This window comes from Diachasma alloeum, unplaced genomic scaffold (genome assembly GCF_001412515.2).
Source record: "Diachasma alloeum isolate Michigan unplaced genomic scaffold, Dall2.0 Dall_scaffold_00185, whole genome shotgun sequence".
In the NCBI taxonomy this organism is placed as follows: Eukaryota; Metazoa; Arthropoda; class Insecta; order Hymenoptera; family Braconidae; genus Diachasma; species Diachasma alloeum.
Window position 1 is genome coordinate 315,940 of NW_021680351.1, and position 20,392 is coordinate 336,331.

Sequence of the window (20,392 nt, forward strand, 5' to 3'; positions counted from 1 at the left end):
TTGATCTACATTGTCACTGGCACGCATTTTTTTCATCAGTCTCCCCCCCGTCGCTTTGTGTCAACTTTGTTTTGATTATTCAATGTCTCAGAGGACAACGGACAAGAGTGAAGCCGAATAAAGAGATTAGAGGAGAATCTTTCCCCATCGTTTTTAATTTTACGCGATTTCTTTTCTGTTGAAAAATTAAAATATCATGGAGCCGATCAATCCCTCCAAATTATCGATTAATGAGAATGAAAAATTATCACTGGACTTGAAAATTAGTGATAAACCGTCGTGTTCCAGAATGAAAACAGAAGGTTTGGATGAGAATTCCAATTTCACTGAAACGTGAGTACAAGAAAATATCAGAGGTCATTGCCATTTCGTGTATTTATCCCCGACAGACTGCACAAGAAATTTCAAGAGATTTTCCTTGCGGATGATTGAATTATCGACAAAAAATGTCTCCATATTTTTTTATTCAATTAATTTTTTTTTGTTCTTTTTAATTTTTAATTTTTTTTTTTAGTTTTGCATGATTTTTTTTTACTTCCGAATAAAAAATATTAGACAAATATTTTTTCATTTCGATAGATAATGAAAATTGATAGTTTTTGATATTTTTATAATTATAATAAAAGTTGATTTAATTTTACAACATTGTATTAACAGGGAATAATGCAGACCTTTCGTCATTCTTCGAAACAAAAAAAAAATCTCGTATATTCAACAAAAAACTGCATTTGAGTTGAACAAATTTGTTTTCATATATTAATTTTTATTGATTTAGTTTTATTGCGGTTTATTTATTCACTTCATTCTATTTTTATTTCATCAATTTTATTAATTTTTTTGCTTCAATTGTTCGCCAATGAATGGACGGAATTAAATCTTTCGTTTCAAATATAGCTATTGTTTTTTAAATTATCGATTGTTTTCCCACTTGTTTATTTATTGCACAGTATGGAGCACTGTTCAAGCCCGGGAAGCACCTCCAGTGAATTATCGACCCTCCTCCCCCGAATAAAAAGCCTAAGAATCGAGTCATCGGCCCCCACCCTGTACCATGCATTTGGAAAAGTGGAGAATGTCATAGCAACAATGGGCCTGGCGCTCATCGAGTCGACGAGCTCCACCGTCCTCTTGGACATCGACACTCCAGTCTTCATTATTCTCCCCTCTACACCTCTTGACGAGGAGAACCCCGAGTACGAGCTCCTCGGGGAGATCGATGACATCTTCGGATCGATAGGAAGGCCCATGTACTCCGTTCGTTTGACGCACGAGATTCTGGGGAGATCGAGCTTGATGATCGACAGCTTTGTTTATCTACTGTCCAGTCATCCCAATACGAATGTTCTGCGCGTTGAGAGTGTGGGAGACAAAAAGTACAGCGTAGTTGCTGGAAAACGTGGGGCTTACGATGAATAATCTGGGATTTTTCGAATAGATTCGCAAAGGGGAGAAATTATTTCCTTTTTTTAAGGAAATTTAATTTCTATTTTAATTTTTAATTATTTCATTTTTTATAATTCAGTGGTGGAGTGGTAAAACGGTTAGTCAATTCCATTCTAACGCCAGTTCTCGATGAATATCTCAAACTCTGAAGGAGTTGCCAAGATTTTCCTGCAAATCTTTTTTTCCATTCATAACGAACATTTAATGTCCGAATGAATGGGAGAAATAAAACAGAAATGTAACAATACCAGAATTTTGAGAAAAAAAATTGTTAATAAACTGTTTGTCTGCATTCATGAACAATCCAGTGTTTTCAATTTTTTCGTTATATCATTGATTATTTCATCAGAGCTCAAATCATGAGTGAAAAAATTCTATTCCCATTCAGTAGAATTTATTCTATTGAATAAATTGGGATATGTCGATCTTGTTCAATTTTTTTAATGGAAAATTGTGCAAATTGCATTTTTTAAACTCCGGTAGAAGAATTTTTGAATGAAAAAAAGACATTAAAAAAATTATTCGAGTAAATTAGCCCTTCTAATGAGCTAAATCATGGCTGAAAATCCCAGAAAATAGAAAAAGCGTTTTTCTCCAGTACAAAAATCAGCTCAATTAAACAACCATTTAATCATTTAATTCATTGAAGTCATCATGAGGAAAATTTTTGTAGCTCTCAATGTAGCTCACAAGAAAAACAGTGCAAATGGAATTTTTTAAACTTGAGTAGAAGAATCTTTGCCGAAAAAACGGCATTAAAAAAATAAAATAATCACGAAGGAATGTTACTCGAGTAAATTTACCAGTTCGCCTCAATAAGCCAAGCAAATAAGTACAGTTACTCCCCCGAACGCTCGGAAATTCCCGAATGTAGGTGACTTTCTCGATTTCACCGTAAAAATTTCGCTGATAACAGGCAACAAACGGAGGAATCCTAGGAAAACGCGTGCGCAATTGAGTCCAATGGTTTCAAACACCTCTCGGCGGGGCGATCCGTCATTGGTCCGGGGCAGTGGAGGCGCCCATCGCGCTCGTCCCGGTCAAGATGGAAAGAGAGAGGGAGAGGATGTAGTGAGCCCTGCTCGTATCGCAACCCGCAGTGTTCAGTGGCCGAGGTGGACGAACAGATCATGAGGTATTTTTTTCATTCCAAAACGTCAGTCATCGAAAATTGTGAGGCACTTTTCACCTGTCCCACCTCCACTCTCTTCCAGATTCTGGGCCTCCAAGGGGTGACTAGGGAGGCACATACGAGGGCTTGCTCCTGCAATTGCACCACCCGATACATTCGGTGTTCGTTGTCACTGCCACGTACAACTGGCCCACTATCCAGAGCCAGGGGATTTTACCTGCTCTTCGTTCCAGGAAATATCACCGAGGAAAACGACAAGCGACATGACGAGCAAACGAATGATGACGGTAAATCCTATTTTCGGATTTTTTAAATGCACCAACTTTCGGAATTACGGATTTATATTTTATTCAAAGAGAAATTTCAGTCATTGGAAATTTCAGATGTTCATTTTTTCAGATAATTGAGGTCTAAAGTTGTCAATTTTCTCTACTTACGATTTGTTTTCCAATTAATTTTCATTATTGGAAATGAATTATTACGAAATTAATTAATTCAATTAATTATTACGAAATAATCAAAACCAAATTTTGAAAATGCAGAATTTAGGAATTTTCCGACTCGGGATGTTTTTTAAAATTTAAATGAAGTCATTAAAAATTGAGAAAGACGTTAATTATGTTATTTTCGTCATTTCGAAGGATTAAAATTGAACAAAATATCTAGTAAAGGGCTTCAAGCACTATTTTTTCAATGAAAAATAATTCTAATTTCGTTATTTTCCACAGAAAATAAAAACAAGTTTTCATTCGAAGCGTTAATATTACTATTTTTCTTCGTTTCTTTGTTAATGTCTCCAGTTTTTAATTGTTAACGACATTAATTGATCGTTTCATTGATCATCAAAACAAAGTTCAAGATAAGAATTTGACGGGGAATGTTTCATGGACGATTGAAGGTTTATTAACGTGATTGGGTGAAAGAGGGTATTTGTTCAGTATCGAAGGAGGCTGTTATCGCGTCAGCCTCGAGATAACAGATAACTAAGGAGACTTGTAAATTGGAAAAAGATTATTGTTCTTAATTGCAGACATGTGCAAACGTCTCTGTACAAGCCCACCATGTGTCGCGGGCCAAACGAGGTCAGACATTGGGAAAATTGCGGGGGTTCCGAGGATGCACAGTGTGGCTCACTGGGCTGTCTGGTGCTGGAAAAACCTCGATAGCATTTCAGGTAAAAAAAATCACTCCAGGGCTTGAGCTATTTCCAACTAATGGAAAATTTTGTAGAAACGACTATTTAGCGCAATTCAGGAAACTGAGTGGCAAAAAGGTTTGACCCTTGAGGATGTTTGCAGCTGAGGGTCAAATGAGTGATCAGGGTCACTTGTTTCCAAGGGTCGTTTGCCCCTTAAGATAATAATAATTTGACCCTCAACCCCACGCGTCTTCAAGGGTCATTTGACCCTCAACTCCAAAAGTCCTCAAGGGACATTTGACTTTTTATTAATTTCTAGTTGAGGGTCAAACGGGTTAGAGCCGAGTAATTGCAAAGCGTCATCTGACCCTCAACCCCACACGTCCTCAAGGTTCATTTGACCCTCACGTCCAAACGTCCTCAAGGGTCATTTGACCCTCAGCCCGGACCGTCGTTAACGTTCGTTTGACTCTCAGCCCCATTTGACCCTCAACTAAACCAAACGGTCATTTGACCCTCAACTCCAGACGTCCTCAAGGGTGTTTTGACGTTTTATTCATTTCTAATTGAGGGTCAAGCGGATTACAGCCGAGTAATTGCGAAGCGTTATTTGACCCTCAACCCCACACGTCCTCAAGGTTCATTTGACCCTCACCTCCAAACGTCCCCAAGGGTCATTTGACCCTCAACTAAACAAAAAAAATTTCCAAAACCAATCGACTGCTTAATCTCAGGTGGAAGCGATACTGGTAGAGCGTGGAATAGCCGCCTACGGCCTGGACGGTGACAACGTGCGAACCGGTCTGAACTCGAACCTGGGCTTCACCCGAGAGGACCGCCAGGAGAACATCCGCCGAGTGGCCGAGGTAGCCAAGCTCTTCGCGGACAGTGGTCAGATAGTCCTCTGCAGTTTCGTCTCCCCCTACGACGAGGACCGCCAGACAGCCCGGCGCATCCACAAGGACTTCGACCTCCCGTTCTTCGAGGTCTTCGTGGACACTCCCCTGAACGTCTGCGAGGCACGAGACACTAAAGGTCTCTACAAGAAGGCGCGTCAGGGGGCAATCAAGGGCTTCACTGGTATCGACCAGATGTACGAGCGTCCCCTGCACTCCGATCTCATCGTCACGACTGAGAACTGCACCCTGGAGGAGTCAGCGGCGATGGTGATTGATCTCCTGGAGAGGAAGCACATTATTCCTGTCGCCCCGAAGGCTGACTCCCTCATTAAAGAGCTTTTCGTCCCGGAAGTGAGGATTGCCAGTGCCAAGGCGGAGGCGGAGACACTTTCCTCTGTTGACATCACGGAAATTGATGTCCAGTGGCTGCAAATACTTGCGGAGGGATGGGCTGCCCCGTTGACGGGGTTCATGAGGGAGGAGCAGTACCTTCAGGTGAGATTCCTGATTTTTTTCTTTTTTTCGAAAAAACAGGCCTGCCTTACTTTGGAAATATCTCGGAAAGGAGTGGGTTTAGAGGATTGTGTCGTAAGAGCTTTTTTGTAGCTCGTGAAATTTTCGATGAAAAAGGTCTTGTGACATTTTTTGATAAACCTGATAGCTTCCGAGATATTCGGATAATGACGCTGACTACTTCGTTTCTGAGATGATTACCAGCTTGCAATTTGTGTTCTTAGTTTTTTGGAAATAGCTCTGAACCTACGGGGTTTCGAGAAAAACATTGTAGGACATTTTTATAGCTTATGCAATTCTCTGGATAAAATATCTTCTGACATTTTCCTCTAAACTTCATAGTTATCGAATTATTGTTGAATTCATGGGAATTCTCCTGTTTCAGACTCAACATCTGAGATGTTTGATAGTAGATGGCAACGAGATTAACCAATCCGTCCCGATAGTCCTAGCAGTGACCACTGCCGACAGGAATAGATTGGAGGGACACTCAGCAGTGACACTGAGACACAAAAAAAATGCCCTGGCGATTTTGCGGAGACCGGAGTTCTACGCCCACAGGAAGGAGGAGAGATGCTGCAGGCAGTTTGGCACGAGTGACATGAGACATCCTTACGTGAGGATTATCCACGACTCCGGGGATTGGCTGATGGGAGGGGACGTTGAAGTGCTGGAGAGAATCAAGTGGAAGGACGGCTTGGACGACTACAGACTGACCCCTAATGAGATTAGGGAGCGCTGCAGGGCCATGAAGGCTGATGCTGTCTTCGCTTTTCAGTTGAGGAATCCTATTCATAATGGACATGCATTGCTCATGCAGGTAAATTTCAGCGACATTATTCATTATTTGGCTTGACTTTGAGATAGCGGAATTTTTAGAATACATTCACGTATGAAAAATTCAATAGAAAATCAGGCGAATTCGCTAGAATTTGAATTTTTCTCTTGAGATTTATTCTAAAAAAATGCTGAAGCATCAATTTTCCAAGTTTTAAAAAAATTGTTTCTGTAATGCAAAGCAAAACAAAATCTAGCGGAAAAAATGGGAAAATTTGTGTCCAATAATTTTAGTAGAAAAAAATCTCATATTGATCTTCATAAAAATTGCGTTATCCCCATTGATATTAGAGATGTTCAACAGAAAATGAACTATTGTTAAATTAGTGATTAAATATCTTTCTTCATTGATTCAATTTAGGACACGAGGCAACGTTTATTGGGAGAAAGAGGATTCAAGAATCCTGTTTTATTATTACATCCTCTGGGAGGATGGACCAAGGACGACGACGTACCCCTACCCACAAGAATGCTGCAGCATAAAGCAGTTCTCGAAGAGGGGATTCTGGATAAAAACTCCACACTCTTAGCAATATTTCCTAGTCCAATGATGTATGCTGGACCAGTTGAGGTACAACAATCTCCGAGTAACGTCTCCAATCATCGGAGTATAATTATCAACCAGATAAAAGGCTCATGGATGATTTTTCCAACAGGTTCAATGGCACGCGAAAGCGAGAATGAACGCAGGTGCCAATTTCTACATAGTAGGAAGAGATCCTGCTGGCATTCCTCATCCCAACAAGGACTCAACCCCAGATGGAAATCTTTACGACCCAACGCATGGGGCTAGAGTCCTGTCAATGGCCAGGGGACTCCAGAATCTTGAAATAATTCCGTTCAAAGTTGCGGCTTATGACACGAAAAATAAGAAAATGGACTTTTTCGATTCAGAAAGGAAGCAGGACTTTGATTTCATCTCTGGAACGAGAATGAGAGGTACTTGAAATACTTCATACCCTTCCTCTCTCAAAGTATCCATTTCTTGTATGTTATTTATTTTTCCTAAATTTTTTATTTTCTAGAGGGAAGAATTTCGATTAGTTTTTTACTGTTGATAATTGTTGAGGGAGTGGACTCAAAGTGATAACATGCTCATCTTCTGGAGCAATTTGACATTGAAAAAATGAATACTTCTCTTAAGAGAATGGATATTTGGCAAAAATAATTTTTTTTCAGAGAGGTCTTGAGAGGGTCTGAACGTATAATCATTTGACAGAACGAAATGATACGCAAAAATGTGATAACAGTTCAGTTGATGATAGTACTATGACGTGAAATAATAAAAGAAGAGAATAGTGAAATTCTTATTTATAAAAAAAATGCAATTATCCACTTGTTTTTTTTTCAGCACTAGCTAGAGCAGGCCAAGTACCACCGGATGGTTTCATGGCGCCGAAAGCATGGCAGGTCCTCGTGAACTATTACCAAGATGGAGAGCAACATTAACGAAGCATAATCCCCTCAATTTTAATACAATTCGACGAATAAATTAAATGAATTCAAGAGTGAAGTGTGAAATGTAACAAATTTTTTTTACACATTATTGAACATCAAATTATCTTGATACCGAATGATTTCAGGAGAAAATGTCCCATACATTTTTTGTGGGAAATTTCATGAGCTGCAAAAAAGATCTTGTGACTTTTTCTCCTGGGATGAGTCAGTCCCGAGATAAATCGAAAAAACGAAAACGTTCGATTCAATTTTTTTACGTTTTACCACTTCACTGCATAATTATCAGCTGCAAAGCATTTTAATCAATTATAACATTCCAAAACTGTACATACCGACAACCCGGCAATATCCCCCAGAATCTTGACCTTCATACAGTGGTACAATGCAATATCAAATATTATTTTTAAAAAGAGGGATTTATATATTTTATAGAATTTGATATATTATCAAAAAAATTATTTTGTCTTTGACTGGTAATTGAAAAATCATGTGACGTTAAGTATTTATTACACCGACATGTGCCCGGAGTGAATAATTACCTGAGAGAAGAATAAGTGGATTAAATGAAGAGAAAAAAATTATTGAGAAAACAAATTATTTAATTTAATTGTCATTCAGAAGTTGAAGTGTTGATTTGTGACAAGACGATTTAATTTTTTGAAAAAGTGATATTCGTCTCGTCATCACTTGGCTCTTCCCTTCAATTCTGTTCATTATTAATTGAATATTGAAAATATATCACTAGAGAAAGAAAATCTACAATAAAAAGGCACTTACGATATTTAAAATATTTTATTACCGTAGTAAAGTGTTAAAGTACACATTAATAATTAAACGATACTTGACAAAAATAGAATACCCTCATCATATTTTTTCAATATACATCCACTCCAACAATATTCCCGTCACTGTATGTATTTACCATACGTTCTAATATATTTAAACCTAAAGAATGACTGAAATACAAGCTTATTGTACTTTGACAGCAATCAATTGTAGTCTACCCCAACAATTTTCTTCTTTTACAAACCAAATAATGTCAATATCACCCTAATAAAAGATACAACTATCTTATTTCATAATGAACTCCATGAAATAAGATGAGGAAACATAAGATCAATTCATCAAATAAAGCAATATTTCTCCTTCCGAATGAGGCAAATATGTGCAAAAAATAAAATATTGAACTAAACTCGATTATCAACCCTGCCAAGAAGCCTTGGCCTTCTCCCCCCCCCCCGTTATCGATTGAATTAACGACCAATCAATCACCAACTCCTCAACAACCCGAGACTTCCTGCCTACCCATCATCATACATGATAGACGCAGTAGCAAGATTGACCTCAGTCCCCCCCTCCGACAGATCCGGCAACGAAAGCATCACAGGAATGACCTGAATCTTGCCATCATCATCCTGCTGCTGGATATGCACGACCGTCCCAGTCTGCAGGATCTGACTGGTCATGATCTCATCTGTAATCATCTCAGCCCCCTCAATATTCTCAGCCGTCACCTCTTCCGTGTACACAGTGGCGTCCTCCATGCTCATAATAACCTCAGCAGCCTCCGAAGCCTCCCTGGAGGTCTCCTCGTACTCCTGTGCATACTCCCCTTCAATCTCCTGAGCCTCAAATTTGACAATCTGCTCTTCAGTGTCGAACTCCTCGCCCTCCTCGAACTCCTCCTCACCAAGTTCTCCCTCGATCTCATAGTTTTCCTGATCCATCTCCAGTTCAATCTCCTGCTCCTGCTCCTCCGAAGTGTCACCCTCCCCCTCGGCCTCCCCCTCGCCCTCGCCCTCACCCTTCTTCGCATTCCTCCCGCTGACAATCCTCTTGAAGCCAGACCCTCCCAAGCTCTCATGCCTCCTCTCATGCTTGTTCTTATCCCCAAGATACTTGAACCGTTGCTTACAAACAATGCAAGAGTAGGGTCGCTCATTGGTGTGAGTCCTCTCATGGCACACGAGAGCGGAGACCTGTTTACACCTCCAAGGGCAGTACCTGCATTGCAGAGGTCGTTCATCGCTGTGTCTGTTCTGATGATGCTTGATCAGTTGTATCTTGGTCTTGAGATTGAACCCACAGATCTCACAGGTGAATGGTCTGTCCTCAGAGTGCGATATCATATGCGTCTTAAGTCTCAGTTGATTGACAAAACGCTTCGGACAGTGGGGACAGGTGAGGGTGCCCTCCAGCCTGTTGTGCGTCACCATCATGTGGTGCCTGAGCCTGACCTCCGAGGTGAAAGTCTCCTCGCAATCCAGACACTTGACCGGGTTCTTCTCCATATGCGTATTCTTGATATGCGTCCTCAGTATCATCTCCGTCTTAAAAGTCTTCAAGCAGTGATTGCAAGTCACTCGCTTCTTCTCACCAGGCGTGTCCCCCTCCTCCTTGGAGATCCCCGGCGTCGTCTGATTGTGAATATGCGACATGTGCCAGTCCAGCGATCTCGTCGACAGCATCGACCTGTTGCAAATCTGGCAGGTGTACTGCTTGCCATCCTTGTGCACCCTGTTCCTGTGTATCACCAGCATCGAGTGATTGGGAAACTTCTCCGAGCATATCTGGCAGGAGCACTCCTTCAACGCCCTGCTGTCCGTCTTCTGGTGGACCCTCATGTGCAGCCGCAGGCCGTCCCTCCTGTTGAAGCCCACCCCGCAGGTGTCGCAGCGGTGCTGCCTCTGGTCCTCGTGGATCCTCACGTGCTGCTTCAGCGTCGATGTGTTCTTAAACATCTTATCGCAATGCGGACACTGAATGGTATAAGCCTTGTGCGTGTACATGTGCTTCGACAGACTGTAGAAAGGCACCAGCTTGTGGCACACAGGGCACTCCCTCTTGTTGCCATTGGGCTGATGCTTCCTGATCCTGTGGTGTCTCAACGACGCTGGATTCTTGAAGTCCGCCCCACAATCCTCACACAAGTACGCCCTCATCGTCGTGTGCACCGACTTCAGGTGAAAGCTCAACTTCTGTTTGAAGGCGAATTTCTTCTCGCACTTTGGACACGGGAAGATCTTCTCCCAGCTCATGTGCTGGGTCTTGATGTGCTGGTCCAGGGTCCCCTGGTGCTTGAACTTCTCCCCGCAGATGTCGCAGAGCTGTCCATAGATGGCGTCGCAGTGCTTCTGCTCGTGCTGCCTCTTCTTACCCCTCGACTCCAGCATCAGGTCGCAGTACTTGCAGATGAGCTTCTTAATGCACGTGACATTGTGAGACCTTTTGGATTTATTACTGTAGAACTCCTCGCCGCAGTCCTCGCAGAAGTAGTTGATCTTGTAGTCGTGTGTCTTGAGATGATCCTCGAGAGCGTCACGAGAGGAGAACGTCTGGATGCAGTAGTCGCAGTCGAACAAGTCGACCTCCATCAGTCCATCAGCAGGCATCTGGTCGTCAATGAGATCGGGGAACTTCTTCTTGGCATCAGCTGTGCTCCTCCCCTCGTACAACGATATTATGTCCTCGTCCTTGAGCCTCGTTATTACGATCTTCCTCTGTCTCAGGTACTCCTGAAAATTCTGCAGGTTCTTCTCCCTCTCCCCCAGAATCCTAGTCAACTTCTCCAGGTTGCACTCCGTGTAGGAGGCGTTGAGCTGCTCCTGCAGGGCCGCCTTCTTCGCCTTCGCCTCCTCCCACTTGCGCTTCAGCCTCGCAAATTTCGCCAGATACTCCTTCGTCGACAACGGACGATTCTCCTCTGTGTCAGTGATACCGTACGTCCTGAACGTGATCTTCTCCCTGGACTCGCTGTCACTGGACTCCCGTCTCATCTCGTCTGTCTCAGCGAGACTCTGCACTGGATTTACAAACCTCACAGTTCCATCCTCGAACTTGAGGGCATTCGGGATACCCGCTGTGCCCCCCAGTATCTGCTCTCGCTTCTTCTTGTACTGCTCAATCTGCTGTTCGATTATTCTAGAGTTCTGCAACTTGGCCACTGTCTCCGGGGATTGGACAGGCGGTGTCTTCAGGACCTTGTCAACTGGCTTCAGGGGCTTCTTCAGAATTATCGGTTTGCTCTCTTCCTTTTTGTCGCCATTCTTCTCCATCTTCTTGACTTTAACGAGAAGAAGTTCGTTGGGCTTTGGTCCCTTCACAGTCACGTACATTACGCCGTCTTCACCCGAGGGGGACACGTTCAGGGGGCTTCCCATCAACTTCTGCAGCTTTGGATCCTTGACGGTTTTCTTCAGGGAATCCGACTCCGAGTTGCTTTGCGAGTCCAGTGAATCCCTCCCTGAACTGGCTTTTCTCTTCAAAACCTTCTTGGAGGGGTCTGAGTCCCTCTCCTCGCTCTTTATCGATTTTTTCTTTTGGTCTTCTAGCTCCTCGAGGTCAGCTGCTGGCGGCAGGGAGGGAGACTCTACTTTTATGTACGTGTTCAGAGCTGTGTCGTATTGGTATACTGTCTCGCACTTTGACTGGGGTTTAAGGGGGCCTGGTGTTGGAGGCTTTCGAGGTGGTTCAGGGCTCCTTGGGGCTTCGGATTCCTCTGGGGCTTCCTCGGGCGGCTCCAGGAGGTCGTTGTCCATGGAGGAGTCCTCGGGGTCGAATTCCTCGAGGGATTCGTTGTCAGAGGCTGGGGCAGGGGAGGCAGGGCCTGGAGGAGTTGGTGGATCAGTGGGTACCTCAACAGGGGGATCTTTAGGTACCTCAGCAGGGGGATCCTTAGGTACCTCAGCAGGGGGATCCTTAGGTACCTCAGCAGGGGGATCCTTAGGTACCTCAGCAGGTGGATCCTTCGGTACCTCGACAGGTGGATCACTGGGTAATTGAACAGGTTCACTGACTGGTTTAGTTGCCTCAACTGGCTTGATTAGTTGAATTTTGATTGGTTCAACTGGAATCTTCTTCTTTGGACTGTCAGGAATTGTTATGATCCTCGACTTCTCTTCACTCACGGGGATGCTCACCAGGGACTTGAGCTTGATCTGCGCCTTCTTTATCTGCATGAAGAATTTGTAGCTCATCTTCAGGTCGCAGATGCAGTCCATGCACATCTGGGTGGAGAGGCCGTCGTGCTGGTTGATCTCCTCCAGGTGCTTCATCTGCTGATTCAGGCGCATCTGGAGGCCCTTCTCCCCGAAGATGTCGACCAGGGGGATCTTCAAGCCTGCACAGGTGCGGCAGTAGTTCCTGAGCTGCTCTCTGGTGTCGGGTGGGCCCTGCGAGGGCTTCGAGAGCTCGTTCAGGGATTTTACCTCTGGGGGGAAGAGCCTCACCTTGGGGGTGACTCTCTTCAGGTCGTTCAGGGTTTTCACTTGCGGCGGGGGCTTACCCGTGGAGGGCTGCGTGTCGCTGTAGTTGTGTTCAACTTTGGCTGGGGGAGATGAGGCGGAAACTGGCGCTGAACGCTTGTAGGTGTACTTCACCGCTGGCATGGCATCTGGGGAGGGAAGGTGCAGTTAGCTTTGGCGGTGGTTGGGGATATGGTTTTCAGTTGAGCTTTTGGGAGATTTTAAGTTGATAAATTTCTTTTCGATCATTGAAATATGCTTTTTGGGCCAAATGAAGACATTTTCATGGTGATGTGGGTTTCTACTTCTGTAGTCCAACGTCAGAGCTTTCATTTGAGCCACATTTGACCTCATGTTCCCGGACATTTTAATGAGTTTATTATTTAAACCCTAATAGAAAAAAAATTGGGGAAATTTAAGGCCCGGGATTATCTTTCAAACGTGATCTTGTTTTTTTTTTATTTCGATGATCTGAATGATCTCTAATTCTCTGAACGTAAAATTGAATATAAAGATATATTTAGATCAAGAAACATTTACCACACACAGAGAAAGAGTTTACTTCCATAAAATGAGTAGACTTTTAATGAAAAAATAAATTTCTTCCTCCAAATAAAAATATTGTCATTAAAATGCAGGTCAACTTATAAATTCTGAACAGAAAAATTGCTGAATTTCATAGAAAAATACGAAATAAAAAATTCTATTCAATCAAACAAAAAGCTTCAATTTTCTAGGAGTAAATTCGAATATAAAGATATATATCTAGCTCCGGAAACATTTATTACACCCAGACACCAAGTGTATTTGCATCAAGTGGGTAGTTTTTTAAATTATATATTTTTTAATCACAAAAATCATAAAAATTGGTTCCTTGCACCAAGCAAAAACCTCTTCCCCAAATTACACGTCAACTTATTAATTCTCAACAGAAAAATTGTCGAAATGACAAGCAAAGCGTCAATTCTGTCTGTAAAATCAATCATAAATACATATTTACCTCCAAAAATATTTCCACAGTCCTCCTTACTCCTCCTCGCTTCCCCCTTAGCCCCGCCAATTTCTACATTATCATCGAAGGAATAAATCACACATTTCCCAGTCTCCTCCCTCGAATTTTCATTATTCTTGTCACCAATAAATATCGTAGTCCCAGTTTGGTCACTCATGTTCCTCGGCGAATGGGGTTAATTCAAACCACTCGTACGTTATCACAACTGGAGAAAAAACCCCCCGAACCCCGGGGTATTTTCCGAAATCCCTCGTAATCAGGGCCTCAATCGTCGCTTTTGATTTTCGCGTGTGACCCAAAACATGTCTGTTATTTTGAAAAAAAGTATCTTTGATCACGTATCAAGCCCATAGATGTGAAATAGAGGAATTAGGTGGCTCACTATACAGATGGCGCGTATCCCAAATGGGCTCTTGTACATTTTCGTGGTCTCAGCATGTTTCGAACGACTTTCTACACACCGTCTGCCAATTCATGACTTGCCCATTGAATAAAGAGAATGTAACACTGGGAAGGTGATGGGACAACGTGGAGGCAGTCGTTGGAGGGTTTTCGGGGGGGAATTAAGCACTAGAGGGGTTTTGCTTGGGAGATTTTGAGGTTTTTGGGGGTATCGAGGGTTTTGGCTTCGTCCACTGGGATTTCAGACACGCTTTTGATCGAGAGACGCGTCGCGTCGTTAAGATGGCGGGCGGTGGGACGGTCATTTGCGCGACGGCGGCTTGGGGGCGAGTTTTGGGGCCGTTTTGAGCGGTTTCTGGGGGGAAATGGGATTCGTAAATTTTTTCGAGGGCTTTTGGGGGCTTGAGGGGATTTTTGAGAAATTTTTTTCGTGGGCATGTCGGGGAGTGACGTCACAGGTGATGGACCAATGGACATCGAGGAGAGTTTGGAGGGAAAAAATGATGGAACGAGCGGGAATTTTGAACGGTTGCTCATGGAGTTGATGATTTGCTCATTGAATAAAGAGAATGTAACACTGAGATGATGATGGGACAATGTGGGGGCAGTCGGGGGAGGGTTTTCTGGGTACTAGAGGGGTTTTGCTGGGAGATTTCAATATAGCAATGTATTTAATTTGACCCTGTCATTATCTTTGTGCTGTTGGGTCTACAAACAATGAATAAATTAATAAATTAATTCCGGGGTTGTTAGGGATAGTTTGACTTTTTTCATGTGCGTTGGTCAGATTATATTAATTCGAGATTTTTGTGGATTGTGTAATTATCTCCTTGAGCAGACCTCAAACAACATTTTTATGAAAAATTTTGTAATCCACAAAAAATGTCCTTTGACACGTTCTCCTAATCCCATAATTACACATTTAAAAAAAAGCTTTTCATCATCTCGGTAATCAATGATTTCATGAGAAAATGTCGGAAAATACTCTCGCAGAGAATTTCATAGGCTACAAAAAAGTTTTATGCCACTCTCCAGCAAAATGAACAAACTGAATCATTCTGTCACGAGCATTCGTCACTGCACTTTTAGATTAGCAAAATTCCGACTGGATCATCCCCAAGAACCCTGGGGCTGACCTCCGTTCGACAAAGTCTGGCTAATCAACAATTAAATAAACAAAAACATGCAGTTTCATCGCAAAAACAAACATCCACTCACCCTCCGCCAAGCCCCTGCGCCATAACCTCCTCGAACCTCTGCTAATCTCACCAATAAACCCCCCGGCACTGCCCCCACACACCCACCTCACTCATCACTCCACAATTAACAATTAATTCCACAATAAAAACCGATCCGCGACGTTTGTTCCACTCAAACTCACTGGACTCACGTAAGCCGGCAGCTCCCGCCAATTCATCTTCGACAATGGCGACCACTTCCCCCACCCCTTCCGCTAAACTCGGGCAACTATTAAAAAAAAAAAAAAGAAAAAAGAAAAATATATGAATAAAAATTTAAAAAAAAAGTTCAAGTAAAAGAATAACGAGTGTAGGATAAACTTGATTAATTCATAAGAATAAAATTCAGAAATAGTTGAAAAGACTGTTTTACCAACAATTGGTTATAGAATACGTAGTTTTTAAAAATCAAACGAAAGAACGGGAAATTTGAGTTGTAGAATTGCTATAATTGCTATTGCTATACGAAAAATGAAGAAATGATTTCAAATAAGTTGGAATAAGTTGTATAAGGAAATAAAATTCTATTGATTTTTTCTGTAGAATATTTTCCTTTGGACCTTCTTTTATAGAAAAAATTGGTAGAATTTCAGCATTCTATACAACTTTGTCTATTGATATGTTCAATGGAAAATATTCTATAGAAAAAGTCAACAGAATTTAATTTTCGTGCAGAAGTTTTTCCGCTCGAATTTACCAACTTTGTTTGTTTGATTTTCTTGATGAGAAGAGAAGAAAAATAGAATGAAAAAAAACTTCGAAAATTTGAGCCGAGGAGATTCTATAGAAAATATCTCAATAAAATAGGCTTTATTAAAAAATCGAATTCTATTGACTTTTTCGATAGGATATTTTCTATTGAACATTTCAATAGAAACGGCCAAAAACTAATAGAAAGTTCAATAGAAATCCAATCGAATTTTCTAGCGAATTCGCTAGGTTTTTACTAGGAGTTACTTTTTGCTCTACTGGCAAACTTCAGGATCATAAAATTTCTGTTTTACCAACAATAAATAATAAAATACGCCATCTTTAACCCAACCAAAAATTATCCATCCTAAGCACGGTATTATTCCACGTTAGAATCCACTCGATAATCCCATCTCACGGTTTATTTCCGATAAAAAAAATTCCATGAAGTGAAAAAAATAATTCCAGTTGAGGGCGAAAAATCAGTTGAAGTTAATAGTGCCGTATACATGGTGACAGCAATAATAAATTGTTGATTATTGTATTAACTAGAGAAAGTTGTTAGTGAGTAATAATGATTCTGCTGGAGATTAACAATAGGATACTAGAAGAGACATTACAAACAAAAATAAAAAATACATTATCGGGGTGAGTACGGTATTTTTCGCTCGATTATTTCCCCATTTTCTTTATTTCGTTTGAGTACTGGACGATTTTGGGGGGCATTTTGGAGTCCGTCGAGTGCCTGGGATATCATTTTTCCGGCTGGGCGTTGTCTGATTTTTTTTTATCGTTCAACTCCGGAGTTTGTTGTTTAAATGTGTCATCGGGGCTCGCAAACTGCTGGGGATGACTAATTTCGTATCAGCGGGACGTGGCTGCGGTTGGAATCGGGGGGACAACTGACGTTAGATTGAGGACTTGAGAGGGGTTTAACCTCAATCCACTGGGCACGAACCGGTTCAATCCATGAGGAGTAGCAAATATTTTATTTTCAATATTTGCAATTATCTTTTTTCAAAATTCAAATGACAACAGGTTGGCCTGAGCGGTCTTCAGCAATTTTATAAATTTAGAAATGAAGTTGAAAAGAGTTGGAAAAAGTTCTTACTTGATTTTAAAAACCACAAAAATTTATGATTCCTGAAAATAGGAATAAATGGTAATTTTTTAAACTTAAGTGTAGAGTTTTTCAAATGTTGTTTGTTAGAAATTAGTTTTGTTTTTTTCCTCTGAAATACTTCTTTCTTCTCAATCGCCTTCGCATGCACTATTTATATTTCCTGACAATAAAATCATTCTACGAGTTATTGACATGATTTATAATTCAATCAATCCAAAAAAGTACAAAAGTTCACAATAATTTCATATCTTTCTCAGATTAAACTAGATTCCTCTGACCCCCTCCCCCCTATTGATAATAAATTAATGATTTTATCAAAGCTCAAGAGGATATGAGACTCGCGCAGATTTTAATCATGAAACTTGAGTTATCCCCGAATTAAATAAGAGTTGAGAACAATTGCAGAGATCATTTCCAGGCCCAACAGTTGATTCCAATTTTATTTATTAATTCATTCGATTTTGATTGTTTGATTTGATGATTCTGCAGACATAAACCCGAGTCTACAGATGTCATAATAGCTGACTTCGATGGAGCTCTGTTCCACATGTCCAATCCCAATGGGGATAAGTCAAAACTTAGGGTGAGTATCCCTGAATAATTGTATTCTGTGAAGAGTCCAATGGAGTTTATGGGTTTTCCTGGGTTTCAGATAAGTATTTCGCTCAAATTCTATGGGCAACTGAGAGAATACGGGGCTGATGACTTGCTCAAACGTGAATATGGGGCTTATCTAGTGGAGCCAGAGTCAGGTAAATTCATTTTACTTTACTTTTTTCACTTATTGAGATCCAAAAATTCATCAAGACATTTTTTTTATTTCATTAATTTAAGAAAAGTCTCGATGCTTTTTCCTGAAGCTATTTTCAACTCTTGATTTCCTCCAGACTAACTTCATGATTTTTTTTTATTGTTTAAACTGCGAAAATCCACAAATTTCAAATTTTCTAGGAGTGTGGTTCTTTCCGACTTCATGCTTTTTCTTTTTTTCCCTCCAGGATACAATGTTTCTGTGCAAGTAGACTTGGAAAATTTACCGGAGGACTGGGAGTCACTCGTTAAGAAAGTTGGTCTTCTCAAGAGGCACTGCTTCGCAAGTGTCTTCGAAAAATACTTCGATTTCCAGGAGAAATACGTTGACAATCCAGAGCAGTGTCCGAAGAGGGCAGTTATTCACTATCGAGACCAGGAAACAATGTAAACCCCAAGACAGTGCCCCTAACAGTGCCCCCAGCAGTTGATGATTTTATTCTTGGGATTAATTTTCATTTTTTCATTGCAGATATGTCGAGGCAAAGAGTGACCGTGTCACAGTGGTCTTCAGCACGATATTCAAAGACGAGGATGACATGGTAATTGGGAAAATGTTTCTGCAGGAATTGAAGGAGGGGAGGAGAGCCAGTCATACGGCGCCTCAGGTACTTTTCAATCATCGAGAACCACCCATTGAGCTTCAAGACTGTGATGCCGCGGTTGGAGACAGTATTGGATACGTAACATTTGGTAAATCATTTCAATTTCAATTTCAAACAAATCTTGAAACAAAATAGAGTTCTAGAGAAAAATATCAAGAGTTTTTTTTGTACAATTAAATTTTCGATTAATTATTAAAATGGTAAATAATTAATTCAAGATTCTCCAGTAATAAATTCATATTCTCCAAAATATCAACTGAATCTCTATTAATTCAACAAACAATTTGATTGATTTACTCGTTTAATTAACAAACTAAATTCATTCATTAAATTCCAGTTCTCTTCCCAAGACATACGAACAGAGAATGCCGAGACAACACGATCGATCTAATCCACATGTTCAGAAACTACCTGCATTACCACATCAAATGCAGTAAGGTATACATTCACTCTCGAATGCGAACTAAAACCACTGACTTCCTGAAGGTCCTCAATCGTGCGAGATCAGCGTCAAAGAGCACCGAGAAGAAAACAATAACGGGTCGAACATTCATAAGAAAGGAGTGAAAATCTCCAACAGTGAGGCAATCTGAATCGACTAAACAAAAACTGCTGAATTAATTGTAAAACCTGGAGATTGAGGTGAAGTTCGTCTGGCATTTGGGAGGATTTAGCCAGCTGGGGGCACATGATGTGCCCCCAGTGGAAGGATCTATCTTGTTATTCGAGAGAATATATTGTCGAGTGGGTCATAGGAACTAGGCTAAGGGAAGAATCAATTTTACTCAGAAAATTTTCAAAATAACAGAACGTTAGGACATTCGACATTTTCAACGATACAGGCACTATTCTTTAATTTCCTTCGATTACGATTTTTTCACTCACACATTCACATCGTGTACTTACGTTGAGGGAACACAGGAGTCATGTGTAATTGGAGATAACGCTGAATTCATTATTTCGAGGATAAATAATCAAAAATTAATTTTAATTTCGTCTATTTTGTGGTGAAGTGATGAAAATTAAAAAATCATTCTTGGTTTTCTGGATTTATCTCGAGAGGGAGTGGCTTTCGGGGAAAATGTGATAAGAAATTTTTTTTAGAAAATTGAATTTCGCACAAAAAATGTCCTATCACTTTTTCTTATAGAATACTTCGTTGTGGAGATAAGCCTGCTTTAATGAAAGGGGAGTTGATTTCATCACTTCGTTAACGAATTAGAAAACTTGAGAGGCTGAACCACTAGTGCCAGATGATTGTCATTAAATTAGTCAAGAACTTTTTTACACCGAACGTTTAAAGACTCCTCTTATTGTCCATCAGTATTGTCAAATGCATTTCAATGAAGCAATCCAATCCCATTGATATACTCAATATTATTTAAACGTATTCTGTTGTTGTGCGATGGAATACAGCTGGCTTCCACTCCTGTATCGTGATGAAATGAATGTAATAACGGGTTCGAATTTAATTGTAATAAGATTCTTAAAACACTTTTAACTGGATACTAAGAGCTATGAGGGTAATGAGTGAGTTAATACGAGATAGACCTTGTTAACGAAGTGACACAATTTTATGTCATAGCCACGAACCATAGAATATTGTTTTTGTAACAAATGAGTATTTTTATTTCCAATCTTTACTTATTATAAGATAATAAAAAAGGATTAAAACATTTTTCGTGATATTAATCATTCGAATTTCCCTATTTTTAGATCGAAACGATGGATTTGTCGAGGTGAAATGAGGAATTGTTTTCTTACAAATTCGTTAAATCAGGAAATAACGGTTAATTATGCATTTATCTCGAGGGGGACTCATCCTGGGGGAAAATGGCATAAGACCTTT

The 20,392-nt window shown here is 40.8% G+C and overlaps 4 protein-coding genes across 4 annotated transcripts; 3 read left to right on the plus strand and 1 right to left on the minus strand.

The window, feature by feature from the left end:
• Nucleotides 1-37: 37 nt before the first annotated feature.
• Nucleotides 38-1,746, plus strand: LOC107048193. Its single transcript, XM_015271260.2, has 2 exons — nt 38-333; nt 948-1,746. Exons 1-2 carry the CDS (start codon nt 197-199, stop codon nt 1,414-1,416), a joined length of 606 nt encoding a protein of 201 aa, XP_015126746.1. The 5' UTR covers nt 38-196; the 3' UTR covers nt 1,417-1,746.
• A 759-nt stretch (nt 1,747-2,505) lies between these two features.
• LOC107048156 (bifunctional 3'-phosphoadenosine 5'-phosphosulfate synthase) lies at nt 2,506-8,612 on the plus strand. The gene is made up of 8 exons (XM_015271199.2): nt 2,506-2,578; nt 2,658-2,862; nt 3,606-3,749; nt 4,448-5,107; nt 5,511-5,945; nt 6,324-6,533; nt 6,619-6,901; nt 7,314-8,612. The coding sequence occupies exons 2-8, from the start codon at nt 2,839-2,841 to the stop codon at nt 7,409-7,411; spliced, it is 1,854 nt and encodes a 617-aa protein (XP_015126685.1). The 5' UTR covers nt 2,506-2,578; nt 2,658-2,838; the 3' UTR covers nt 7,412-8,612.
• On the minus strand, nt 8,194-14,348 carry LOC107048155. The gene is made up of 2 exons (XM_015271198.1): nt 13,664-14,348; nt 8,194-12,812 (listed from the first exon to the last, which is right to left on the minus strand). The coding sequence occupies exons 1-2, from the start codon at nt 13,830-13,832 to the stop codon at nt 8,722-8,724; spliced, it is 4,260 nt and encodes a 1,419-aa protein (XP_015126684.1). The 5' UTR covers nt 13,833-14,348; the 3' UTR covers nt 8,194-8,721.
• Nucleotides 14,349-16,371: 2,023 nt separating this feature from the next.
• On the plus strand, nt 16,372-20,222 carry LOC107048049 (probable actin-related protein 2/3 complex subunit 2). The gene is made up of 6 exons (XM_015271007.1): nt 16,372-16,653; nt 17,618-17,711; nt 17,781-17,880; nt 18,127-18,325; nt 18,411-18,631; nt 18,881-20,222. The coding sequence occupies exons 1-6, from the start codon at nt 16,580-16,582 to the stop codon at nt 19,108-19,110; spliced, it is 918 nt and encodes a 305-aa protein (XP_015126493.1). The 5' UTR covers nt 16,372-16,579; the 3' UTR covers nt 19,111-20,222.
• Nucleotides 20,223-20,392: the final 170 nt, after the last annotated feature.